General features: G+C 49.6%; 1 protein-coding gene across 1 annotated transcript; it reads right to left on the bottom strand.

The window, feature by feature from the left end:
* Window positions 1-6: 6 nt before the first annotated feature.
* LOC128343888 (vomeronasal type-2 receptor 26-like) lies at window positions 7-27,919 on the bottom strand. The gene is made up of 5 exons (XM_053293323.1): window positions 27,724-27,919; window positions 25,773-25,870; window positions 23,168-23,293; window positions 3,582-3,708; window positions 7-917 (listed from the first exon to the last, which is right to left on the bottom strand). Exons 1-5 carry the CDS (start codon window positions 27,917-27,919, stop codon window positions 7-9), a joined length of 1,458 nt encoding a protein of 485 aa, XP_053149298.1.

Raw genomic sequence — 27,919 nt, 5'->3', positions numbered from 1 at the left:
TCAGAATCAAATGCCATCTTTATTTTTCATGATTAGATGTTCTTTTTTATTCAGATCAGGCCTCAAGAGAATAATGTAGCATTTGGGAAGAAAGATGCAAACCAGTAACCCAGCACTGGAGGCCAAGATGGAGAAGACCTGCACAGCCACCATGTATTTCCCCTTTGTGCTCAGGTAGGCAGGAACAAAGGAGACCCAAACACTGCAAAAGACCAACATACTAAAGGTGATCAACTTGGCTTCATTGAATGCCCCAGGCAGCTTCCTGGCTAGGAAAGCCACTGTGAAACAGATGGCAGCCAAGAAGCCCAGGTAGCCCAGGGCACAGTAAAACAGAGTGACTGAACCTTCATTGCATTGCAGGATGATCTGTCCAGGCTGGGAGTGCATGTCGTAGCTAGGAAAGGGTGGAGAGATTCCCAGCCAAACAATGCAGATCCCAACTTGAACAGTGGAGCAAGAAACGACAATGGATTTGGCCAAACTCTTCCCCAGCCATTTCCTCATCCGATTCCCTGGCTTGGTGGCCATGAATGCAACCACCACGGTGATGGATTTGGCCAACACAGACGAGACAGCAACTGAGAAGATGATGCTGAAGGCACTTTGGCGAAGAAGGCAGGTCACCTTTCGGGGCTGACCAATGAATAGAAAGGAGGACAAAAAGGAAAGCAAGAGGGAGATGAGGAGAATGTAGGAGAGGACCCGGTTGTTCGCTTTGACGACTGGAGTTTCCATGTGTTTAATGAAGATTCCTAACACAAATCCTGTGGTGAGGAATAAGAATAGAGCAAATGAAGCTAGGATGATCCCCAAAGATTCTTCAAAGGGCAGGAAGATTACAGTCTTGGGGATACATTGATCTCGTTCCTTGTTTGGATGCTGATCTTCTGGGCACTTGTTGCAATGGCTTGCATCTGAAAAGAATAAACATTGTCTCAATACCTACTTGCATCATTGCCCGTGGTACTCTGTCACACACTCTATGGAGAAACATACATGTGGAGTGTTGGAGAGGGAGAATGAGTGAGCAGTGGTGGTCATGGAAACCATATGTGGAATGTTCAGGAAATTATTTATATTGTGACAGGAGGTGACAGTTCGAAGCAGTTGGACAGAACAGAAATTAGAGCCAGAGTGGTTCTGTGTGGTGACTGAACAAGGGAAACCGTTTCGTGTGAGTTCTTGGTCTGTGGAAGTACAGAGACTGAATAGCCAGTAGGGAACTGGTACAGAAGTCATAACCCTGAGGGGGAATCCTGAGAGAGAAATGTGCCCAGAGGCAAAAACTCCAGGTTAAACGTACTAAAAGCTCTGGGTCCTTACACCAAGTTTCACAAATAAAGCTAAAATACATCTGTCTTTAGCATCCCTAAGATCTAAATTTGGAAAGATCGTCAAAACACTCTGAGAGAGTCTAACAGCTGACTTATTGGGCAACATTGTAGTGAAGTTGATGTGCCCTGCTTTGCAGAGATCTTTATCTCTTGTAAATAATAAACTTGTTTTTGTTTCTACATGTTAAGCTTTGTTTCTTTTCATACACGGAACACATGCCTATCCTCCACCAAGGGGTTATTTACTGAGAGCAAGGTGATAAACAATCATATGGTGGCAGCGAAAGAAAGTAACCACTTATTTATATAAAACACATCACCTCTCTGAACCTAGGAGGGGCATCAGGATGGGTTCCTGACAGACTCCGTAAAGATATGTTGGTGGACAGGGTGGGATGGAGACAGCCAGCTAAGTCAGAGGGGCCACTGACAATCATTTAGAAAGGTTTATTACTAGAGGATATGATGGGGAGTTAGCAAATGCCATGTTCAGTACTTCTTCATATAACAGGATCTGAGGTAGCTTGGGTGGTAAGACCCCCTGCTTTAGACTTTGAAGAATCACTGTGAGACAGAGTAGACAGCACTATCAGATCAGTGGTCTGGCTCAGTATAAGGTTGATCCCAAGGTTGTATAGGAGGACAAGATGAGACATGGGCAGGTAGTTATTGGTGACTAGTGCAAACATGTTGCACTAGTGCAAGGATGCTGTACTGGTGAGTTTTGCTAAGTCAGGCACTTGCCTTCCAAACGTATGTTATTCTGGAGTGAAAGGGTGCACTTTCACAAACTATGCACACCTCCTTCAGCAAAACCTCTTCCTCAATCCACATACAGTGAGGCTATTTTCACAACCACAGGAAAGTAGGCTAAGGGAGCCCAGCCTGCTTTCCTACAGCTAATTGATTTAATGTTTTAAATGATTTGAATTGTAAACTGCCCAGAGATGCAGGTTTTGGGCAGTATAGAAATATTTTAAATACATAAATAAATATAAATAAAAATGAGCAGCCTCTGTCCTCCCCTCCACTACAACATACTTCCACACGAGCAGTGGTGCAGTGGAGGGAGATGCTGGGAGCGCGAGGACTTCCCCTATCCCGCATCCAAGGGTACCCTTGGGCATGACTGTGTTGGTTTCTCTTCTTGGAGCGGCCGTCACACACAGCACAGCTGTTCCTCCCCACCCACACCCACCCCGCTTGCTGCCAGAAATGGCGTTGGGCTGGGAAAAGCCATTTATCCTGATGGCAATTGCCCAGTTCACTGCAAGCTGAGGTTAAGTGAACCACAGGTTTGCTTGACATTGGCTAAACAATTTAAAAAGTGGAGCTTGGCATGGGGGCAGTGCTGGGAGTGACCTCATTCCTGGCGGTTCACACATGCAGCCTAACCCAGGGACTGCCCTAGCCTGGGTCTGGCTGCACGTGTGAATATCCGTACGATGTAGAAAGCTTATGGCTGGGTAGGTATGAGAATTCACGTCTCCCTAGCCCAAGAACCTCATACCTAATTTAAGAGCTGATTCATAGACCTGTGCATGGCCCAGAAAATGTCAGGCTCTGAAGCAACCCAATCTGACCCAGCAGTGAGACTGTTGGGAGGGGTTCTGTTGGCCCCTCTCAACTGGCATGTTGTCTTTGATGGATTGGGCCAGTCAGAACTCCGACATGTCTGTGGTTCCTGTTCAGGGCCACTCCGTGCCCTAGAAGGAAAGCTGCCCTATATGGTGCTTTAGTAGCCCAACGTCTTCTGGATTGCTGTTCTCTTTCTTAAAGCTGTTTCCTCCTCTGCCATGGAAACCCTGCACATTGAAGAGGACTCTCACATATACTTGATTGCTACTCATTTTGTTCAGGGCACTCGTCAGGTCTGTTAAGTTCCACCATTTCACTCTGCAAAGTAAGGGCCAAGTCATGCTTCCTGGTATTTTTATTTAAAGAAGGGTGTCCTCAATCATATGTAAAGACAACAGGATGTGTGTATGTGATTTACAACATAAAAGGTGCATACAGGCTGGTGGTTTTGGACCTTGTGCCATTTAGAGGCTGCTCCCCATTACTGTCCATCCCCAAAAGGTAATTACTTTTGTGAAATTAATTATGGATATTATTATAAACAGAATACAGAAGGACAGTAGTTAAACAATGCATATATATAAAAGGGCACTCACAGAAAATGTCTGAGCAAATCTTTGTTCTATTCTCCAAGGACCGCCCTTTGTTCTGGAGCCACGCACCTACCTTCCTGGGTGGAGACTGTCCCTTCCGTGCATGGAGCACAATCGTAACAGCAAACTGGCTTTCCTTCCTTAATGGCTTTGGCATACCCAGGGCGACAGCTCTCGGTGCACCTGGCATGAGGCAGGGTCTGATCAAAAGACAAAAAGCCTCTAGCAAAATCGGTTAGGGGGAATTTAGAGTGTGCCTGGAGGCCAGTAGGGCAATGAGGTCTTGATGAACCAAGAGACATGTCAGACCTGAGATGCTGTCTGTCAGCCATGATCGGACAAAGTTCAGAAATGACAGCAGGGAGCCCTGAAAGTTGGAAGCAAGGTTCCTGGTAACAGGACTTCTCAGATGTTGTTGATTGCAACTCCCATCATCCCCAGCATCAATGGCCTTTGACTGGGGATTATGGGAGTTGTCAACAACATCTCAGAATCTCTGTTACAAGGAACACTGGATGGAACCCCAGACTCAGCTTTGTGTTGTCAGTGCAGAACTTTGCTGGAGTTCCAACATTTCTCTCCACCCTGGCAGGACCATCTCCCCACCCCCACTCTTTACCAGGGATAGCACAGGGGCCAGGGACAACAGGTACAATGCTATCTTCACTCCCACAGAGCACTAGAAACAGCTTTTGCAGTCACTGTGGCTTCTGCTTTAAAAATCACCCCCCTTTCAGTTATGGGCCCATTGAATCTTTTTAGGATTGGCTTGATCTCCTTTCTTCCTTGTGCCCAGATCCTACATGGTCACTATATAAAAGAACTTGGTCACTTGGTGACACTATGGGACAGGCCTACTTTTATATGCTAGCTAATGAGCATATTTAGTATATAAATCAGGTAACATAATTGGCGTAGTCGGCAGGATATAGGTGACACCATGGCTTTCTGGAAGCGCAAGGAGAAAGAGAGCAAACCCAAAATTCAGTCCTGGGAGGACAATGATATTGATCTGGCATTTCAGGGACCTAGGAAGGGACACTGGGAATAAGCACTGGATGAACTGGCTATTCCCTTCCCCAACTAGGCATTTGTTAAGCAGAGGGTCAATACTCTTGAGGATTGCAAGGCAGTCTTTGAGAGATATTGCATTAAGGTAGCTCCCACTAACAAAGAAAAACGGGCTGCTTTAATGACGCTCCTGAGAATTCTGGTGTGCAAACAGGGAGAACAAGCTGATCTAAGAGAAGGGAAAATTAGAACTTTGACAGAAAAGAATGAAGATTTAATGTCAGAAATTAAAAGCTTGACTTTAGACACAGAATCCTGCATGGCTGCTCTGCAGAGACAGCTAGATATAGCTCAGGAAGAGATATGCCATGCAAAGACCAAGGAATCCCTTTCTCTAAAGCAGCTGGAGGACTCCACATATAGTTATAAAGACCACATTGAAAGCCTAGGCATTGCCAAGCAGCGTTTAGCCACAGAATTAGCAGAATTGGATAAAAAGAATTCAGCCATCCCTGGCTACAGGGATCTCATTAAAGAACTTTCAAAACCTAGGCCAGACACAAAACAGCCCTGTAAGTGCCAGTCCCAGATCCAACAGTTAAAAAGGGAATTACAACAAAAGACCCTACACATTGCAAGCATAACAGAGATTGAGACCAGCTGGGATCCAGAATCAGCCATAGAAGAGCCAGCCAGTGAACCAGCTAGTGAAATTCTTAGGGAGATTGCTCCCTAGACAGCTAGGGAGACAGTGGCCGCCCTCACTTCTAGCATCACTACACGAAGAGACACAAATGGCCTGGTCCAGGGACAAACAATCACTATTAGTAATATGAGCCTTGTGGAAGCCAAAGAATTGGCAAAAACCTTGCCAGATCTATGTGCAGACACAATTGTAGAGTGGATGGCTGGATTTGTCAGGCTTCAAGCAGACATGAGGCTGACCCTAGAGGAAATGAGAACTTTGCTAAGAGCTGCTGCTCCAGCAGGATTGCAAGCCAGGCTCTTACAAAAGTTCAACATGCATGTAACAAGGGTTAACCAGACAGAGACTGTAGACTTATGGGGTGCGTGTCAGGCTATGTGCTCTGTAATACTGCCAGCTGGGGCAATGCAGGAAAAGGCAGTGACTGCTAGGCAAAAACCTGGGGAGGATCCAGTCAGTTTCTTCGTCAGAGCAGCTATGGGACGATTTTTGGCCGGTTTACTAATTGTGCCACATGCAGCCCCTAGCCTTGCTGATGCACAATGGAATGTGAGAGACCTAGAAGCTCTCTTACGGGGTCTCCTACCCTGGTATAGAGATAAACTGGGCCTCCTAAGAGAGCATGAGCCAGCAACTTTTGAGGCTAAGCTAGACTTAGCTCAGAGAGTGACTGCCCAATATGGTTTTGATCCAGAGGGAACAGAAAGGCTTGCCCGCCAAAAAGTGGCAGCAGTCACTGAGACTGTAAGCTACAGTAACAAGGGAGGGGTTGTCCCAACACAGAGAGAAAGCCAAGGATTCAATAAGCAGGGAAAGCACCCACAAAAGCCAATGTCTGAAAGGACCAAGCTTTGGTTTTCGCTGCTAGATTATGGAGAGGATATGGAAAGGTGGAATGGGGCTGCCACAGCAGATCTCAGGCGCCTGGTTGAGGAACTGGCTAGACGCCCAGTTCAACAACAGGTGTGGGTTCCCCCAGAAGGATATCAGGAGAATGGAAGGGCAGTGCAGGCAGTTAGAGAAACTACTGGAACTTGTGACTCCAACCTGTCAATTCAAACCCTAAATAAGATCTTAAGCAAGGTGGAGGCACTAGAGAGGTCACAGCAAGCTTCCCCACAGACTGCTTCAATTGCAGCCATAACCGAGAGGGCCCAGGTGGCCCCAGCCTACCCACAAATGTTAGCTAACAATCAGATAGCTTCCCCGCCAGCAGTCCCAACACCCGTAACCATAGTAGCTGGAGTCAGCTACGGGGTACAACCCCAGGTGGGGGTGCAGACAACAGGGACATACTTTCCTCCCCCACCCACTGTAACCCTGTAGGGGTGCCCTGATGCCAGGGAAGAAACTGAGCAAAGCCAAGAAAACTGGCATCTTTGGGGAAGAATTTCTTGGGATCAGAATAGAGATAGTATAGAGGAGCCTTTGAAACAGGGTGTGGCCAAGACTGATGGCAGTTCCGCCACACCAACACACAGAGAGAAATTTATAGGAACTTGGCACGCCAGCCAAGCTGTATCTGCCTTGACAGCAGAGGGGGAGGAATTCTGGAAGAGCCAGAGTCCCAAGTTGGTTTCCACAGAAGCAGGGGCAGGAGTAGCCCCTGTTACGGAGGAATTGTTGCAGCAGAAAAATTGGCACGCCAGCCAAGTTGTCTCTGCTTTGCCAGCAGAGGAATCCTGCAAGAGTCAGGTCTCTGAGTCCAGTTCAGAGTTGAACTGTAGGCTGGCTTCTGCAGAGGCAGAAGCAGCCCTTGCCACTGAGGAATGTTTGCAACAAAGAGTGTTGCCAGTATTGGAGTCAGACAGATTAGCTGAGTCTTGTGAGTGCACACAACAGTTTGGTGAGGGGTGGGAGTCCCCATCTGACATACTGGCAGAAACCCATAAGTTTGGAGAAGTCCAATTGGCCCCAGTCCAATCACAACAGGAAGTTGATGGATTGGTAGTGGTTCAATTGAACACCCCTGAAAGCAGTTGTTTGAGAAGTACAAAAGTGCAGGTAAAACCTCTCAGGGACAGCACTAGCCAGATCACGCTTTGCCCAAGAGAGCTGTGTCAGAGAAATGAAATCACTAAATTAGCAGAAGAGGAAAACAAACCAGGAAGATCCATTCCAGAGATCTTTGGAGGAAGTAACTGTAGTGTAAATAAAAGACCCATTGATCCAGGAGGGGTTGAGTAAGACACACTCCCCCTGCAGGACATGTGGGCACATTTTGCAAAACCAGAGATCACAGGACACTAGTAGCACAAAAACCATGATCCCCTGGAGCAAGAGGGGGAATCTGGCATAGCAGATTCCCAAGCCAATGTCAGCTCCAGCTGTTCTGGAGCAAGAGGGGGAGAACTTGGCACAGCTCCAGCTGTTCCAGCTCAGGATGCATTTAGTCAAAGCCACCTAGACACTGGCATCCAAAAGGTCAGATAATTGTTGTTAAACAGAGGGCACCACCCTCACTGATTTCTTTTCAGATATCTGCACGTTGCTTTTCTCTTAAAAGTTACTCCTCCTGATCCCTAACCCTAACTCTATTCCCAGCCCCTCTATTCCTCTGCACCCTACCTGCTTGCTAGAGTTCCCCAGCTCCCCACTTTGCTCAGTCTGGTGAGAGGCCATGGCAAGCAGACAGAGAGAATGGACTGAGAAAAGACTGAGGCTGAGGGAAGATTTGTTTTTAACCACCCTACGCCCTGTTCCTGATGAGACCTGTTCCTGATGAGAGGAGATCCTCCTGCACGCCAACCCTGAAGAGTAGGCCACCCATTCTGCCTGGATTGCACAGCTTGAAGATCCTCCTGCATGCCAACCCTGAAGAGTAGGCCACCCATTCTGCCTGCACTACACAGCTTGAAGATCCTCCTGATTTTCAGGGACCCTGCCCACTCTGCTGCTCCTATGCCACAGACTGAACCCCAAGCCAGACGGCGCACCCCAATTGCAACGATCCCTAGCTCCTGAAACCTGAAACCCCCATGACCTACACTGAACAATAGATGTCAGCAGGAACTATTGCTTACCAATACTTGCCAAAGACAGAAGAAATCAAGAGTGGGAGAGGCAGACACAAAATGAACATGTTTTCTTCTGCATTGTGCCTGGTTTGGGGCACTCATTCTGTATATTTTGCCTCATTCTCCTTTTATTGAACTCCCTCCCCAACCTGAACACTGAACACTGAAGCCCTTTGCAAAATGTATTGGTGCATATGCATTCATGTTGTACACTCAGTCCTTGCAAAATCTCTGTCTGCACATATTTACTTATGTCGTACTTATGGGTTTAGTCTATTTGCTAGAGTCCTAGATGTTGGGTTTATAGGAATGTATAATTGATTGAGTGTATATTTGATGGAGGGTATATAGATTTAAATGTATTAAAGCACTTGGCCTCTTGGATTGCAGGACTCCACTCGGTGTGGACCCCTGTGATCTGGGACAGCCAAGGACAAAGGGCAATTGACAGACCTCTGTTGCTGTGGGATCTGTGAGGTTGTAAACTCTGCCACATTTGAAGGCAAATGCTTGGCAAACTATTTGGCCATATAAAATGCTCTCTCAGAGACGTGCTTGTGTGACTACAGCAAATGTAATTGGGAGATGTACTCAAAAGAAACTGGACAAGAGGGGGTGCTTCATTCTGATGACACTCTAGATCACAACAGCAATATTGAGGATATGTTTATCTTTAAACTACTTCCCCAGCTGCACAAAAGGTGCAGCAGTGGAGGACTCTGCCTGTCTAACACAATCTTTTTTTTGTTTTGTTTTTGTTTTTAAAGATGCAACTGCATCTGCTGGTGAATTTTTGAAATGCCCTACTGGGTCAGCTACTGACAGAAGCAGGGACAGCTATTGAGACTGTCCACTGCTGTCTTGTGAACATGCAATCAGGGAAAACAATCATTACTATGAGTTTGGCCTAAGTATTGTCTGTCTTATACATTTTTGCCTGGGGCAAAATGCATAAGAGAGGGGGAATATGTTATTGACCGTAACAGCATATTAGACTCAGAGGTATTAACTCAGAAGTATATGGAATTCAGGCCTGTGTCTGATTTCATTTTATATTAAGAGTTCAATTAATGCCTGGGCTCAGGGTGAATTGACAACCCAGATCTCAACTGATCTGTGAGGGAAGAGGTGATCCAGCATTGTATTGTGAAATGGGTACTCAAGGAAGCACAAAGGCCAGGCCCGAACAATCCAAATGCTAATATGTGACTCACTACCAGATAATGTCTGAGGAAGAGGCCAGAGGCTGATCTCCCCTCTCCTGTTGCAAGTAGTCAGCCTTAATCCTTGTCAATGATTAACTCAATTGCTCTCTATAGAAATTCAACATAGGTAGATGCATACAAAGAAAACACCTATAGACTTTAATTCATATCTTACTAACACTTTAACACCTTTTGGGGTCAGGCTGGCAAATCTGGGAAGATGCCATTTGTAGCTCAGAGATGCAGATTTGCTTTGGGCAATGTCCCCCCCCTTCTAAGGGCACAGTTTACAGAAGATGAGATTCAGATCTCTCTGGACTGCCCAATATCCTGAATAATTAAAATACATTGTCCAGAAGGTAACAGCATTGTCACCCTTTTTTGGGGACCCAGGAAAAGATGAGATTTGAATAGACTCTATGAGAGATCAAAGGAAAATACAACTATAAAGAATGAGGCTACTTGACAGAGAGTTAGCAATCTTGTGCCTACATGTAAGACCTGCTCACAAGCAATCCAGAGTTTGCTGCTAAGTCGCGGGGCAACAAGCAGGAACTCTGTCCATGGACAGGAGCTGTCTGTGACTTCTACTGCGCAGTGAGAAGTCAAGACTTCCCCAGCCATGGTGCTCTGACTCTCAGCCGTGCTCTGAGCAAACTGCATGCTTGATCCAAAAGCTCCTTTCTCCAGCCAAGAGCCTCGCTACTTCAGCAGAAGAGATCCACCGCTCTCAAGTCTCTGGTCCTGGTAATATGCTGCCCCTACAAGCCTTGGATCCCTCCATCTTTTTCCCTCCTTCTCCCCCCCACCTTTCCTCTACTAATTCCAGATCTCCCCAAACCATGCCAGCCCTCAGCCTTCCACCCCTCCTTTTTCCCCATCTGTATCTGAATTGTATTAGGCTCTAGGAAGATTTAATACACACACATATGGTAGTTAGGAACACTGGTTGAACATTGGTGCTGGCTAGGATGTTCTGTTTAAAATACTGTTAGTAATATTGATAGAGTGGTCTGCTTTCTGCTCTGCTAGATTGATGTTGTTACTCTTTTATACTCAATAAAGCCCATTGAATCCTTTTAGGATTGGCTTGATCTCCTTTCTTCCTTGTGCCCAGATCCTACATGGTCACTATATAAAAGAACTTGGTCACTTGGTGACACTATGGGACAGGCCTACTTTTATATGCTAGCTAATGAGCATATTTAGTATATAAATCAGGCCTGGACGGTAACAGGCTGCATTCTGTAAAATATTACATATAGATATAGATGATAGATAGATATGCATGCATCAGTATTCTCTCTAATTTCTTTCATCTGTGTGCAGGATGAGTTTTGTTCTGGGCAGCAGTAACAAGGCAGTGTGTGTGCATGCGTGCATTCAGAGTGGGACCTTCCTGACTCAAGAGAGTGGGATCTAAAATTAGCTGAGCAGACATAAAAAAACACTTGTTTGCACACACATGTCTCAAAAGGAACACCGATCCCACTGTGCTGCCATGGGACCTATTAGAACTTTTTTTAAGGTATGAGAAAACAAAAGGCAAGTGGTTGTGGAGTGGTTGTGGAGGCATATCTCACGCTCCATAGAGTGATGAGGGCATCACACCTACTGCCCTTTGACCCACACATGTTCTGTGGTAAGGGAAGGGGATTGGAAAAAGAAAGAGAAAGGTTAAAGGTCCAACAAAATGCTGGATAAATTTTTGGGAGTTCCGACCTGACTCAACCCACAAGATGTGGTGACAGCCAACAAGTGGGATGGCCTGGATTTGGATAACTTCATGGAGGAGAGGTCTGTCATTGGTTATTAGTTGGAGGGCTACAGGCCACCTCCAGCCTCAAAGGCAGGATGCCTCTGAGTACCAGTTGCAGGGGAGTAACAGCAGGAGAGAGGGCATGCCCTCAACTCCTGCCTGTGGCTTCCAGCGGCATCTGGTGGGCTAATGTGCGAAACAGGATGCTGGACTAGATGGGCCTTGGGCCTGATCCAGCAGGGCTGTTCTTATGTTCAACACAGTTAGGCAGTTGCCAGGTGGAGGAGGGAGGGGATCGCTCCCTCTTCTGACAATTTACCCTTTGTATCAGGTCGGTTCAGGTCAGTAGGGATGTGCATAAAACCGGTTCTCCCGGTTCGGTTCGGGTCCGAACCGGGTCCGGACCGGACCGGGGTGGTTCGGTTTTGGTTTTGCCAGACCACCCCCCCGGTCCGGTTCGGTTTCGAACCGGTTCGGATCCGAACCGAACCGGTTCGGATCACAAAAAGTGGCTGGTTTTGAAGGGGACATTGTGTTCTACCTGCCACCCAAATTTCAAGTCGATTGGACCTTCCTCTGATTTTTTACAAATTTTTTTCAAAAAATAAATTTTTGCCCATAACTCACAATGTGGAGCCCTTAGGGGCAAAAAAGCTGGGGTGGGTGGTAGCCACCCATGGGTGTCCTCCACCCCAAAAATCCCAAGGCAATTGGTGGCTCCTAGTATTATTGGTGAATTTCTGAAGAAATTTTTTTTTCCATTGGCTAGAATGGGGGTTTGGGGCTGCCCCAGACCCACCTCTGTGGGGTGGCAGCACCCCCAAAGTGGGTCCGGGGCCATGGCAAAAATGCCCTCAGTCCCTCCCAGCATTCCCTGTAGAGATAGGAGTGATGGTTCTGTTGTTTTTCTGAGGTATTCTGAGTGTAGATTCTATGATAGCTTATGAGATTTCCAATGAGACACCATGAATCCACTCTCATTTGCTATCACAGAATCCACACTCACTCAGAACACCTCAGAAAAACAACAGAACCATCACTCCTATCTCTACGGGGATTGCTGGGAGGGACTGAGGGCATTTTTGCCATGGCCCCGGACCCACTTTGGCGGTGCTGCCACCCCACAGAGGCGGGTCTGGGGCAGCCCCGAACCCCCATTCTAGCCAATGGAAAAAAAATTTTTCTTCAGAAATTCACCAATAATACTAGGAGCAACCCAACAATTGCCACCCCATCTTTTTGGCCCCTCTCTCTGGGCGCCCTAACACGTAACACCTAGTCAGTCCATCTTAATGCCTACCTACTACCACCACTCCTATCCAAGCAAGTAAGAGGAGGACACTCAGAGAGACAACACCCACTCTCTGATCTAACAAAAAGGCCACTGCTGTGCTGCCTGCCAGCACAGCAGCAGCAGCGGAGCAGCACACTAAGCACAAGAGCAGCACACACAGAGAAGAAGCAGGAGGCGGAGCAGCAGAGCAGCAGACCTGCCGCTCTGCATGATGGGTGACGTGATGCCCAAAGAAACCACCGCCTCACTCAGTGCCTGCCACTGACTAGGCCCGACAGACAGAAGCCAGCCAACCTGCTCTGCTCTGCTCTGATGCTCCCCATGGATGATGCACACACACCCTACATCTGCATCCCAATGACCAGACCAGACCAGACCAAGTGCGCAGAGTCAGCACAGGCCAGCAGCCACCAGCCCAGCAACAACAACAGCTACTACTGCTACCACCACAACCAGTGTTGCCGCTACAATAACATTCCCAGTCCAGTCACGCGCGCCACAGCCTGAGCCTAGCACACAGCCAACAGCTGCTGCCAGCCAGTGCCTTGCAAGCCCAGCCAACATGAGGAGGAGAGAGCTAAGTAGACGGCGCACGCACATCACCAACCCATCACGACGGCGCAACTGCAAGGGGAGAGGGCACAATTACAGGCAGGAGGAGGAGGAGGAGGCAAGGCAATCCTAGCACAGATTTGAAAGTTTAAAATCCACCAGGACATCTTCTAGAATCTAGACTTCTTTTTTTTCTACCACCAGCTGTAGTGTCTAGTTAGTCAGTGTGCTGTGCAGCTGAGCTGCGTGTGAGGAAGGATGATTGTAGCTAGTTCTTTAGTTTCAGCAGACTGAGCATTGAGCATGGGCAGTGGCCTTGGGAAGCAACACAATTACACGACGACACTCACCTGCTGCTGCTGGTTCTAGAAGTTGCCTCTTCTCGTCTTTTCACCTCTTCGTGTGTGTGTGTGTGTGTGTGTGTGTGTGTGTGTGTGCAGTGAGTGCATGCCTTTTGCCTTGCTGGAAAGAAATGCTTCTCTGGTCCACCACCACATATCTGCTCAAGGACACAGAGGCCCAAGGCAGAGGTGGTGGTGGCACCAGTGTGAGTGCATGTGTGCTGGTGGTGTTTGCCACCACAGGTGTTTTGTGTGTGTATGTGTGCGCTGCTAGCTAGGAGGGGGGAGGGAGGCAGGGAGGCAGGGGGGAGGAAAGAGGAGGGGGAGAGGGATGTAGAGGGGATTGAAGGGGGGAGGGTCCGGCTCAGAGTTGGTCAGCCACATATTTGTGAACACACGTGCTCACGTGTGTGCTTCGGTGGGAGAGACCAGACTCTCATCATCTGCCAGACCGGGGTTGGGGGCAGGTGAGGCGGTGGTGGGCTGGAAGGGAGGGAGGATGGAAGGTGGTGAAGAGGAAGGGGAGAGGATGAGAGGGGAAGGATGGAGGGAGGCATGGGGAGAGGAAAAAAAACATGTAGACAGACACACACCACACTACACACAGAAAGCATCCACACACAGAGACAGTGCTAGGCATCCATTCACACAGACAGACAGACAGACAGACACACAACAGGAAGAGACAGACTGAGCCTGCACCACACACACACACACACAGACCCAATTCCCCCCCTGCACAGTTATCAATCAATATGTTGTGTTGGCGGCCAGTTCATTGCTATTCTGATGGTTTTGGGTTTTTTGCCATCAGCCAACATCAACAGTGACCACAATCAAGATGAACATAAGATGATAATAATTCATTCGTTTCATTTGAAAAAATCACCCAGTCATTTTCTCCATGTAAACCAAGCCCCCCACACATGATTTCTGGCAACATTTTCAATAAAAGCAATTCATTTGGCATTCATCATTTTGTTCTCCCTCTGTCACCTTTTTTTCTTTCTTTTGCATAATTTTGAGGCTTGATTTTGACATGGGGTTTTTAAAGAAAAAATTATTTACATGTTTATTTACATACAGTATTTACATATCTACACTGCATTTTAGAACGTATACCCGCCGCTGCCGCTAAGTCTAGTACTCCGTGGGCTGTGCTACTTTGGGGGGGTGTGCCGTGCCCACGCCAGGTCCCCAAATGCTGACAGGTGGATAGATAAAGGGCCTGTGCTGGTCAGCATTGGGTTTCTTTTTAGGTGGGCGTGGGCATTGTAAACATCTGTCCAGTCGCAGCACTACAACTACTACTACAACTGCATCTCTGTGTGGGCACACTACACGCTGCGACTGGCTGGCACGGCTCAGCATCTGTCACGTCAGCTCAGCTAGAGGTGGAAGGGGGGAGGGTAAGGATAAGCACAGAGGTCGAGCCAGGCAGGTGACCAACCATGGGGCAACCCACGGTAATCACTCGCCCGTCTCAAACTGCAGCTTGGGGTAGCCCAACAGGGGGAGGTTCACCTTAAGGAAGACCAGCTGCTCCACCAGACCAGGGTCCAAGCGGGAGCGAGAGGGTGTCACCACGTCCCCGGCACGTGAAAACACCCGCTCGCTCTGGACACTGGTTGGGGGGCAGGAGAGGAGGCGCACAGCCACCACCGCCAGGTCCGGCCAGACTTGGCGGCGGCTCGCCCAGAACTGTGCGCAGTCCACGCCGTCTCCCTCCACAGGCTCCTCCAAGTACTGCGCAACGCATTGCTCAGCACTGGAGGGGGGCCTGGCAGGTCGAGCCTCCCGCATACCAGGCATGGCGCCATAGCAGAACCGCTGAAACCACTGGGCGGATCTCGAGTCGGTAGCAAATGGCTGCTGCGATGGCGCCGCCTGGGATGCCGCGCTGCTGGACTGGGAAGAGGGAGGGGAAGGGGAAGCTGACGCCGGCTGGCCGCCCATGCTGCTGCTGGGTGCGGGTTGGGCCGCGAGGGCTGCCCCCGCACCACTACCAACACCCTGGTCTCTGCGGGCCCTAGCGGCCTCCTCCTCCCTAACCTTCTCGACCAGGATGCCCTTCCACCTGGGCAAGTCGTCGGCACTCACGGCATTGCCCTTGAGGGCTGGGTGACAGAGACAAGCGAGGACATACTCCTCCCTGTCTCCCAGCACATCAACGAGCCGCTTGTCAACCCCAGACCTCAGCCTCCCAGCCAGAGCACGACCCTCTGGTGTGGTCAGAGAGATATGGAGTCCACCCATCAGCTTCTCGAGACCAACAGCTGTGGGCAGTGCCTGGCTCAAGGGAGTGGTGTCGCCACACAAGCCCTTCGTGGCAAGCTGGAAGGGCTCGAGTGCCGACACCGCCTCGGACATCTGCTTCCACTCTGCGTTCGAGAAGTCGCAGACATCCAAGGACTCGTCCCTCGCCAGGGCGACAAGGGCTCTCTCCTGCTCCAACAGGCGCTGGAACAGGAGGAAGGTGGAGTTCCACCGCGTCTCCACATCCGTAGGGATGAGATGGCGAGGAAGGCCAAGGTCATCCTGCTTCTGGCGAAGCAGTCTCCTGGACTTCTCGCTGCGGTGGAAGTGGGCGGCCAGCTTGCGGGACTTATCCACAAGCGTGGCCGTGGCAGCAACAGCAGCTGGGATGGGGCGGGCCCCCTTCTCCTGGGACGCCCTCAGCTCCTTAAGGCCAAGGGCGTCCCTGACGGTCAGATGGAGCGTGTGTGCCATACACCGTATGTTCACACAGTCCATGACTGTCTCGACAGCGGCGGTAACGTTGGCTCCATTGTCGGTGACAATGAAGCCGCGGGAGAGGTGTGGACACCCGCCAATCCACTCCTCTATCTGGCGGTCGAGTACGGCCGCCACCTCCTCCGTGGTGTGCCTCGTGTCCATCGTCTCCACGTGCAGGACTGCCCACCTGTGCCGTAGTGCAGCGGGAGCCGCGCCGGACCCGGAAGCATCGCCCGCGGAGGTCCCCTCACTCTCCGGTCCCCACCAGTGGGCAGTGAGGGCCAGGAAAGAAGCGTGCATCCCACTGACACTGATCCAGAGGTCAGTCGTGAAATGCACGCTTGTCCCGGCCGGAGCTGCACGCAGCTCGGCCGACACGAGCTCCCTGCACCGGCGGTACAGGGAGAGGACCACGTTCCGGCTGAACGTCGTCCTTGAGGGGATGACGTATTCGGGAGCCAGGTATTGGAGAATCCGGCGGAAGCCGTTGTTCTCGACCACCTGAAACGGCTGGTCATCGGTGGAAATCATCTCCCCTATGAGGCGGGTGAGGTGATGATGGTCCACGCGAACAATACGCTGGCTGCCCGAGGACTGCGTCCACCGCTGGACGGGCAGTGTAGCCTGCCTGCTGGCTGGCACACTGCCGCTGCCCGCCCTAGTGGCAGATGCACAAGGCGCACTAGCGCTGCCAGCCTGTCCCCTGAGACCTGGGTGGTGACGCTCTAGGTGTCTCCACATAGGCGTCGTACCCAGGTGCGCAGGGTCCCTTCCACGGCTGACAAGCATCCTGCAGTGGACACAGCGGGCATGGAATGGGTCATCTTGAGGGACCTCAAAATGCACCCATGCACCACTGCCCTTGGCCTCCTGCGCCCTGGGCGCCGTCCTAGGCCGTTTCTCGCAGGGTGGCTGCAGTCCTGGGGGGGGGGCGGCCGCCGCTGCCTGCCCACTGCTGCCACCCAACCCGCCCCTTCCGCCCTCCACAGCGGAGGAAGGGCCCGGCTGAACTGGCATCTGAGAGGCAGGCCTCTCCTCCACCACCTCGCCAGACCGCTCCCCACCAGAGTGTCGGGCTTCACGAGGGGGGGCCCCACTGAGCGGCGAAAGGATAGGGGGAAGGGGCCCCAGAGGGAGGGAGAACCTGGCTGCATCGCTGCCAGCCGCACGGTCCTCACCACCCTCTACCTGCTCTTCCAACTCCACAGTCTCCTCCACCTCAACAACTGGCGGTAGCTCAGCAGCACCTGGTGCCGCCGGCGAGGAGGGACCCGCCACAGCCCTAACGGTGCCTCTGCCTCTGCCGCGATTGGCGGCAGCAGGCGTGGGGAACTGAATCCTGCGCACCAAAGATGGGGCCGGAGCAAAGAATTCTCCAATGGGGAGAACTGGGGTGTCCTCAGGCTCCCCGCGTCCTCTCCCTCCCCGTGCCGCAGGCGCACCCCGCACCTGGCCTCTCCCACCTCTGCCTGCCAGCCTTGAGCGAGCCCTGCCCGCCACACGGCGCTCAGACATGCTGCTAGGTCAGAAGGAGGGAGACTTTAGGAGGAAGGCCAGAGACAGGGTCAAAAAAATAATTTGGAGGGGCTTAGGGGCCAAAAAAAAGGCAGCTGATTTGGAGACGGCGGGGGGGGGGAGTTTGTTTTTAAAAAAGGAAGCCAATTGGGGGGAAAGGAAGACTTTTTGATGGGGGCGGAAGCCAATTGAAGTGAGGGGGAGGGTGTCCTTTTAGAATTTGGGACTCGGGAGTCAACCAAGCCAATTGGGGAGATGGGTCTGGGAGGGTTTTTTTAAAAAATAGGGGGTTAAAGGGTGGACCCCTGGTGTGGGTGGCACGGGCAGTTGGGTGGAGTAGTTGTGGTGTGGGTGGCAAGTTTTTAAGTTTTTTTGGGGGGAGAGTGGATGGGGGGAGGGCACAGCACCTACCGGGGGTGGGGGAGGGACGCAGTCAACGCTTGGGAACCTGCAGATCAAAGGAGGAAAGCCTTATTTAGTGAACTGGAACACAAAGTGTGGGTTCTGGGGGGTGGTTCTCAAGTAATGCTCCTGTGGGGGGAGCATCAAACTCAATGCAGCCTATTTAGTGACTCTAAATTGCACACAACCAAAACCAGAACCCAGTCACACCTAAACAGAGGTTGAACCCACCCACTCTGTGACTCTGCCCGCCCAATGCCATGGCAAGCAAGCAGCAGCAAACACTTGATGGCAGCATCATGGATTGAACCTCATCATCATATGTGTGTATTGGCCCAGCATGTAGTGGCAGCATCAGAACCCAGGACCCCACTCAGACTGCCCCAGAGGCAAGGAAGCACTCTGGCATGGCATTGGCCCAGCATGTAGTGGCAGCATCCGATCCCCTGACCCCACTCAGACTGCCCCAGAGGCAAGGAAGCACTCTGGCATGGCATTGGCCCAGCATGTAGTGGCAGCATCCGATCCCCTGACCCCACTCAGACTGCCCCAGAGGCAAGGAAACACTCTGGCATGGCATTGGCCCAGCATGTAGTGGCAGCATCCGATCCCCTGACCCCACTCAGACTGCCCCAGAGGCAAGGAAACACTCTGGAAGAAGGCACCTGTTCAAAAACCACCTGCAAGACGCATGCAATGCAACGCAACACACAGCAGCAGCAATTTCTTTATTGGGCATGAAGACACAAGTTGCTACGGTACATCTCCTCTCCCTCTTCCCCACACCCAAATGCATTTCAAGATAGGGGTGTCCCTATTTAAAACCGCCAGCTAGGGAGAGAAAGGGGGCAACAAAAGGTGCACAATTGCACACGCACTAACCCCTCTTCTTCCGGTCCTTCTCCTGCCGCTCACTGCTGGTCACGGATGCGCCGCCAACAGCCAACCCCCTGGGCTGGGACACAACAGGGCGGCCGCACGAGGCACAGGCAACCGGGGTAGTTCAACGATGGAGGGGCAGAAGTGAGGAGACCACACTATTTATGTGTTGTTGCTCAACTCACCCCCAAGCAGAGACAAATGAAATAAAACAACTTTCAAAAGAAAAATAACCGATGGCGGGGACCTCCAGGTGAGGTCGGAGGTAGGATACTGTGTGGCTGCAGCTGTGGGAGGAAGAAGAAGTGAAGGGATGAGGAGAGAGAAAGAGAGAGAGAGAGGAAGAAGAGAGGAGGAGCTGTAATGTAGCAGCAGGGAGGGGGATTCGGGTGTGGGAGGCAGCAGCAGCGGTGACGGTCCCAAGAGGGGGAGAGACCAACAGAGGGTGTTTGGGGGGTGGAGTGTGTTTCAGGGGGTCTGGGGTATGTAGCGGGGAGTCGGGGGGCAAGAGGGGGAGAGACCAGAGGGTGTTTGGGAGGTGGAGTGTGTTTCAGGGGGTCTGGGGTATGTAGCGGGGAGTTGGGGGGCAAGAGGGGGAGAGACCAGAGGGTGTTTGGGAGGTGGAGTGTGTTTCAGGGGGTCTGGGGTATGTAGCAGGGAGTAGGGGGCAAGAGGGGGAGAGACCAACAGAGGGTGTTTGGGGGGTGGAGTGTGTTTCAGGGGGTCTGGGGTATGTAGCAGGGAGTCGGGGGGCAAGAGGGGGAGAGACCAGAGGGCAGGGTGTGTTTTGGGGGGATTAGTATGCGTCAAGGGGGATGAATCTGGGTGGGAGGGGGCAGGCAGGGCAGGAGTGGAGGAGGAGGAGGTGGCAGTGGGGGGAGTGGGTTTCTAGAGGGGAGGGAGGGGGGAAGCTGGGAGCAGAGGGCCACACAGAGAGGGGAACAATCAATGAATCAATCAAAGCAAACCAAACAATATGAAAAAAAAGTCCAAAAAAAAAAAAAAAAACCAACACCTGGGAACAATGGGCAGAAAGTCTGGGGGGGGGGGGGAGAGCAACCAACAACAACCAGCAGGGAGGAATGGGACACACACACAGCAAAACCAGAACCAAAAGAAGCTAATTGATTTCACACAAAAAACCAAAGTAACTAAGACAGGACTCAACAGGCAGCAGCAGCAGCACCAGGGAGGATGGGGAACAACACTCAGTCTGGGTGGGAGGGGGCAGGCAGGGCAGGAGTGGAGGAGGAGGAGGTGGCAGTGGGGGGAGTGGGTTTCTGGAGGGGAGGGAGAGGGGAAGCTAGGAGCAGGACCACACAGGGGAACAATCAAATTTGAATCAAAAGAATCTATACACAAAGTAAAAAAAAGGAAACCAAAGGGCAGCCAGAAAGTCTCAGGGCGGGGGGGGGGGGGTAACAACTACCAGGGGGAGGGACTGGGGGAGTGGGTGGGACACACACAGGGAGCAAAACCAAAACCAGAACCTAATTCCACAAAGAAATCCAAAGAATGCAAGGCTCAACAGGCAGCAGCACAGGAGGGAAACAATCTTATCTGGGTGGGAGGGAGGGAGGGAGGGGGGAAGCTAGGAGCAGGGCCAGAGGGGAACAAATTAACAATCAAAATCAGAACACAAGGAATCAAATTGCAGCAATAATATAAACTAAATCCTCAGAAACACAACTCAGACAGGCAGCCAGCAATAACAATAGCAGAAGTTATTAATTGAAAACCAAAATCAGCAAATATATAAATTTACACAGAAGCAATAATTGAATGAAACTCAAAAAGTGGAACAAAAGTCAGGCAAGGCACAAAAACAGGAAAGCAATGCAGAAGAGGGGGGTGGGGGGGAGGAGGGAAAGCCAAAACTTTGGAAGAAGGGTTGAGAGAAAGGGTGAAGAGAACAGAAAACACAACAGGAAAAGTTGGAAAAAGTTGAGGGGAAAGTATTAAAGAGGTTTGGACAGAGACAGACAGAGGGCAGATGGACAAGGTGGCACACAACAACACACAGAGAGAGCAGAGAGACAGACACACACTAATGTGACACACAGTCAGCAGGGACTCACAGCAGACACCAGCAGCAAAAGAGCAAGCAAGGTCTCAGAGATGATCCCACAACTGCAGCCAAGAGAAGTTTCCAGAGAAGAGGCTTGGGTTTATATAGGTTTGAAATTCCCTCCTTTGGGAGCCCCCACCTTTGCACTCCCCCCACGGCCAACAGGGTGCCAGCTCTCAACAGTGCAACAGCCAAGCAGCCTACCAGACCAAAGGACTCATTCTGGCCAATCAAAGGATCAATAGCGCAGCCAATACAATGCCTGAAAATAGCATCACAAAATGGATGCTAGGAGCAAAAGTTCAGGAATGAGCCACAAAATGGAGGACACACTTCAAACTTTAAAGGGACACTCCACTGACTCCAGAGACTCAATTGAACTCCCGAACCGGTTCGGGAAACCCGAGCCGGTTCGGAGCCGAACCGACTCGGATTCGGTCCGGATCGGTCCCAGAAGGGCCCGATTCGGTCCGGGATCGAACCGCCGGATCCGGACCGGTTCGGGACGAACCGGTCCGGATCCGGACCGAACCGCACATCACTACAGGTCAGTTCCAGCTATTTTCAGTGTGCACTGATATAGAGACTAGAACTCACTGACAGGGTGGAGAGCTGGTCTTATGGTAGCAAGCGTGACTTGTCCCCTTAGCTAAGCACGGTCCACCCTGGTTGCATATGAATGGGAGACTTGATCTTTGAGCACTGTAAGATATTCCCCTCAGGGGATGGAGCCGGTCTGGGAAGAGCAAAAGGTTTCAAGTTCCCTCCCTGGCTTCTCCAGGATAGGGCTGAGAAAGATTCCTGCCTGCAACCTTGGAGAAGCCACTGCCAGTCTGTGAAGACAATACTGAGCTAGATAGACCAATGGTATGACTCAGTATATGGCAGCTTCCTATGTGCCTAATATTTCCCAAGTTTCAAGAGCTAATGAAAATCCCATTGAGATGTAGATTTTGCATGGAAAGTTAGAAACATGGATTGGTTGATTGATTGATCATTTTATATTTTTAACCTGCCATTTAGTCACAGAATGGGACTATAACATAATGAAGACAACTGTAAAACCAGAATATAAAATTCCAATATAATTCAATTTTAAAAACAAAAAGATTACATTAAAAGACATCAACACAATGAATGCAATCAACTGGCGTACCATGAAAGGGCACAGTAGCTGAATAGTAACATTGCACATAGGCAAGAAATGCTACTTTAAAGGCTGGGTAAACGCCAAAGAAAGAAAAAGAAAAAGTACGATGGTTGCTACATAAGAGTAAGCCCATTATGTCATTTGTGGAATTTTAGCATTCATGCCATTTTTGCATTAACACAATGATACTAGGCTGATGTACCCTTGTGCGATATGTCAGCCACCACCCCCACGTTGAATTTTGCAATGAGTGTTGTCTAAGGGAGTAGGCATTTGGCAGTATTCACATGGTGGCATTCTCCCTCTTCCTCAGCTCAAATGATGGAGATAGGGAAGGGACTGTATAAAAAAGGTGATGATGATCCATTGAGGATATGGAAGATGCTGAGCTGCTGAGAATATGAGAGCCTAGAAAGCACAAGATCAGAGGTGGAAGGATAAGGGTTCAGGGAGAAACATCCAGCCCATTTCCAAAACAGGGCAAATATAAGATCTCTTGATTAACGTATGGGACCTGATGAGCAGCTTATTTTAAGAGCTCATCTTGAAATACTACTGAAGGCCTCCTAGACTTCAATTCGAAACATCATGAATGTAGGGTGTGAACACACCAAGGCAGCTACCATAGATTGCGTGTGCTCATTTCTCATGTAAATGGCAATAGATTATAGCAAGATCAGCCCTGTGATTGGCAGACATTTATACTAGTCAGATGTGGTATAGCTACCAAGAGTCTGGTCAGCCATTTCAGCTTCTCTGGCTTCCAGTTCAGGCCACTGTCCTTAGGGACCCCGAGCTTGAAACATGCCTTCTCGGTCTGGATTTTGGTCTATTTGCCTATGGGCCTGACACCACTAGAAACAACTGTGGCCGTTGGTGAATCATTGTACATACATCTCATTATGCAAACCTCTATCATTAACTGAGTAGGTTTCCTTGTTTTTTATCATGTACCACCTCTAACAAATGATTAGAGCTGGAAAGATGTTAAAGAGAATAAGATGAAACAAATGCTTTCCCTTACCTGGTTGAGCCATGTGGGCCACACAACAGCATCCTGGTCAATGGAGAACTTTAGCTGTGGGGATCCCCGTCTCTCTAGACTGCCAATTTTCACTTTATGAATGGACCTATTAGGAAATAGCACCCACTGCACAATATCATAATCAGATGCCAGGTCCCCATTCTTATTCAAATACATGCCATTCATGGAAGTATTGTAAAACCAAACGTTTCTCAGGAAAGGATGAAGCTACAATGACAGAAGGAAACCTTGTATTTGTGAAACACAAACCATGTTGGATATTCAGGTTTTTAAATGATATTATTTTAATTAATTAATTAATTAATTAATACATTTATATACCACCCCATACAAAAATGTCCCTGAGCAGTTCACAATATTAGGCTTGAATATCTTTTCACTCAAGAGCTGTGTCCAGTGTTCCCTCTAACAGGGATTCCCAGAGGTTGTTGATGACAACTCCCAAAATCTCCAGCTGCAACAGCTTTTGCTTGAGGATTATGGGAGTTGTAGTCAATCACCTCTGGGAATCTCTGTTAGAGGGAACACTGGCAGTGTCCATGTTGTCATTCACACAATCAAAATCTGTGTTCTACCTGAGTTTGGGAGCTGTATGTGCTCCCAATTTTTGACTGTGTGGAAGCAAGGTGAGAGGGAAAACTGAGTAGGTGTTTGTGTGGAAGCAAGGTCAGAGGCAAACTTGGGTAGCTTTTCCCTCTATCTTGCTTCTGCACAATCACTTCTACCTAGGTTTCTCTCTCACCTTGCTTCCACAAAACCAAAAATTGGGAGCACACACAGCTCCCAAACTCGGGTAGTACAGTTTTTGATTGTGTGAATGACCTCCATGTCTTCCATCCTCATAGTGGCTTCACAAGGGACCTGATGTCCATTCCTTTTTCAGCAGTTTGGGAATTTATTAATATATTTTCACACCAAGAACCCAGAGGTTCTTGTCAGCCCTCTTCCTTTCCTCCTAGAGAGAGGATGGAAACATTGCTTTCTCCCCCCCACCTATTCATTATGTAGCTGATAGATAGGGTAGGTCTTTCCTATCCCAAATGTACTGCACTAATAAACCTATTTAGTTTAGACTCTACTGTGATCTCCATGCGTGGTACAAAGAGGACTCTTCGGAGGACTGCACAACTCATTTTGCTTCAGAAATATGCAAAATGTCCCCTCCTCACTTTATGTGAAATTTTAGCACTATTTGCTTCCAAGAAAACAGGCAGCGTCACACATAACACTGTAGGTAAGGTTCAGTGGAATGGCTGGAGCTGTGGGTATGTTTATACACCTTGTATGTGGAAGGATTACACCAAGCTTGGGCATGTCATACAAACCCACCAATCTTTGTATATTCTACCCTGTTCATGGCATGGAGGCTGACATATTTATCTAAGATTTGAAGTGAGGGACAGATGTCGGTTTATGTACCACAAGTAGGATAGGATATGTAGTGTTTGGTGGGATCATAAAACATGCCCAAGCTCAGCATACCGTATCAGAGGTAAAGTGTGAGCATCTTCCCAAGGCTCAAGCGTCAGATTATGTGAGTTGTGGACCTGTCCAATGATTCTGGAATGGGACAAGTGATTATATGCTAACCCTTATATCACTGCATTTAAAAGACTCTGACACCAAGGCACTGACTGGGGCTAGTCTCACAATCAGCCAAAATTGGGCTAGGAGAGCCTAGCCTGATTTTGGCTGATAGTGTAAACCACCGTGCTCACAGGTGAGCCCGCTGGCTGACAAGCGGCTAACCCACTTTTTTGGCCCTCCCCAAAGCCCGGGTTTGCAGAGCGAGCACTCTGAAAACCTGGGCTTTCTGATCATGAGTAGCCGTGGCGCGGCTCCACGCCGTGGCTACTCACGAGGAGACCCCCAGAGGGGAGGCGAAAAGCCGCCTCCCGGCTCCGGGGGTCTCTCCAGTATGCCCTGTGCACACGCGCAGGGCATACTGGAGCTTCCGGGGGCCGTGTGGCCCCCGAGCTCCCAAGCCCCCACCGGCTCCATCACAGAGCCGGCAATTGTGTGAGCGGCCAATCCGGCCACCCAGGGCTCCATTCCTGCTTGTGTGTGGGGAGAGCGGGCTTAGCCCGCTCTTCCCACGCAGCTCCAGAAAACAGTTCCCACTGATCGTGAGACCTGGCTCATTATGTAGGAGAGCTGGTCTTGTGGTAGCAAGCATGACTTGTCCCCTTAGCTAAGCAGGGTGTGCCCTGGTTGCATATGAAAGGGAGACTAGAAGTGTGAGCACTGTAAGATATTCCCCTTAGGGGATGGAGCCACTCTGAGTAGAGCAACTAGGTTCCACGTTCCCTCCCTGGCTTCTCCAAGATAGGGCTGAGAGAGATTCCTGCCTGCAACCTTGGAGAAGCTGCTGCCAGTCTGTGTAGACAATTCTGAGCTAGAGGGACCTATGATCTGACTCAGTATATGGCAGCTTCCTATGTTCCTATGGAATGGTACAGGGGATTCTAATTTTCAATAGAGACGGATATGAAGAAAATGGAAGGCCTGCCATGCAGCTTTTGACATGCCAACCTTTCTTCTCCCACTATCACCATCTGCTCAGATACTGCACACCCAAGCTCACCATATCCTTCCAGAAGTAGGACTTGAGCATCTTCCAGGGCTCTGGCCCACTCTCCCGAATTTCAGGTTTGGTGTGATGTCTGAGGCTGCCCAATAATTCTGGCATGGGACAAGTGGTTGCAATTTTCAGTAGCCCTAAATGTGGAGGAAAAGGAGTACCTGCCATGGTTGTAACTTTTGATGTGAAAACTTATCTTCACCCCCCATATCCATCCACTTGGATCTGGATGAATAGGCAGCATGTAAGGCATGTGCCACAGCCTGGACACTGTTGTAGATGTGATAGCTGTCCATAGAAAAGACTCTTTCAAGCTCCTCTTGGGGAAGGGTCTTCAAGTTCTCCTTCTCTCTACATCTCACCCAGCATTTTGCAATCAAGACATGCTTTGAATAGAAACAATGGAATGCTTCTTCCACAGTCTGATGCATAGCAGAGAAAATGGGTAGGAAATTATCATATTTTGTTCTTTTGTCTGTTGGCATTAAGAAGGAAAACAAGCCATGGATGTGTTGGAAAAATGAAAAATGGGACTCCAGCTTCAAAGTGAGGTCCCACAAGGCAGCTGTGATCCAGACCTTCCCCACAATGTGATGTTTAATGTATTTTTCCAGTTCTCGTATATTCATTGCTCTAGAATTGAGCATCTCTGAATAGTAAACATATACCTTGACTTCCTTTTGAATAGACAAGGAAGTAAGGTCTGACTGCACTTGCTGATCTTTTTGTGAAAAGGCAATGCAAATACCATTCTCAGTGAGCAGAGGTGTTAAAATCCTTCTGAATCGTTCTCCGTTTTCATTGCCATTGATAACCAGTCCAATCCACGTCCATCTGAAATGTAGGAGTAGTTTGACAATTCCCATGTACCATATGTCCTCCTTTGGAACCATCCGGTAGAAATATGGGAACTGAGTTTTATCATTCAAAATGGGGGAAACAAAAACATAATTGACCTGAAGAATGGAAGAGATGGGTGATGTGTTTTGCTTTCCGGAGCAAGCAGATTATTAATAATTCCATTAACAATAGACTTACTGGTTTAACATGGTGTATTCAGGGCTTTCCATGTTCATTTAAGCACCCAAATGCTGGGAAATTGCAGTAGTGAAGGGCCACACCCTTAACAGATGTTTAATTTAGGAATTATGGACACAGTATGATCTCCTTTGCTGTGGTTAGTTACAGCTTCTCCAATCTCACACATTAACAAGGATCTTGATTAAAACGTTAATTGGGATTAGTGAGCCCATCAGAGCTGATTGTGTGAACCCAAAATTTCAAGGCAATCCTGGTCAAATTGCTTCAGTTAACCAGCATTTATTATTATTATTATTTTATTTATCAAATTTGTACACTGCCCCAAATGTTCATCTCTGGGCTGTTAACAATAGCATAAAACAAATTAAAAACATATACAGAACCACGATATAACCAGGATTAACCAGGATAAATAACCATCCTGTTTAAATGATGGTTAGCTGAAGTGGGTTGACCAGGATCAATTTTTAAATTAGGATCCCTGTGACTGTGTTAACACAGCCTAGGTTATACACGCAACTTATTATAATAGAATGTCTTCTTCACCATGAGCCCCGTCACCTGTTGAGATCATCTGGAGAGGTTTGTCTATGGTTGCCACTGGCTCATCTGGTGGCTACCAGTGGCGTAACGATAGGGGGGGCAGGGGGGGCACGTGCCCCGGGCGCCATTGCTGCGGATCACGTGGGGGGCGCTGCCATGACCCCCGCGCCGATCAAAAAAAAAATTTAAAAAATTTTTTAATTCACATTTCTGCGGCTCAGCCGCAGCAGCAGTCAAGGGGAGTGCGTCGGTGCCCCCTCCCTCCCCCCCACAAGCGGTCCTCCCCCCCAATTTGGCATTGCTGCTGGCTGGCTGGCTTGGTGGCAGGCGCCGAGGCAGGCGCCTTTAATGCTCACTCTCTGCTAGTCACTGCGCACGCGCGACTCGGCCGGCGTGCCGAGTCGTGCTGCGCGTGCGTCTCCATCCTCCCAGTCCCAGCTGAGCTCGGTTTGCACGTGGCGGTCGCGGAGCGGAGGAGAGGACGGAGAGGCGACGGCGAGCCGAGCGTTGTTGCTGGGGCTGCAGCCTGCAGGACACACGGACACTGACCCAGCCGGCAGCGGCAT

This window comes from Hemicordylus capensis, chromosome 2 (assembly GCF_027244095.1).
Source record: "Hemicordylus capensis ecotype Gifberg chromosome 2, rHemCap1.1.pri, whole genome shotgun sequence".
Lineage (NCBI taxonomy): Eukaryota > Metazoa > Chordata > Lepidosauria > Squamata > Cordylidae > Hemicordylus > Hemicordylus capensis.
This window is presented reverse-complemented; position numbering and strand designations above follow the sequence as displayed.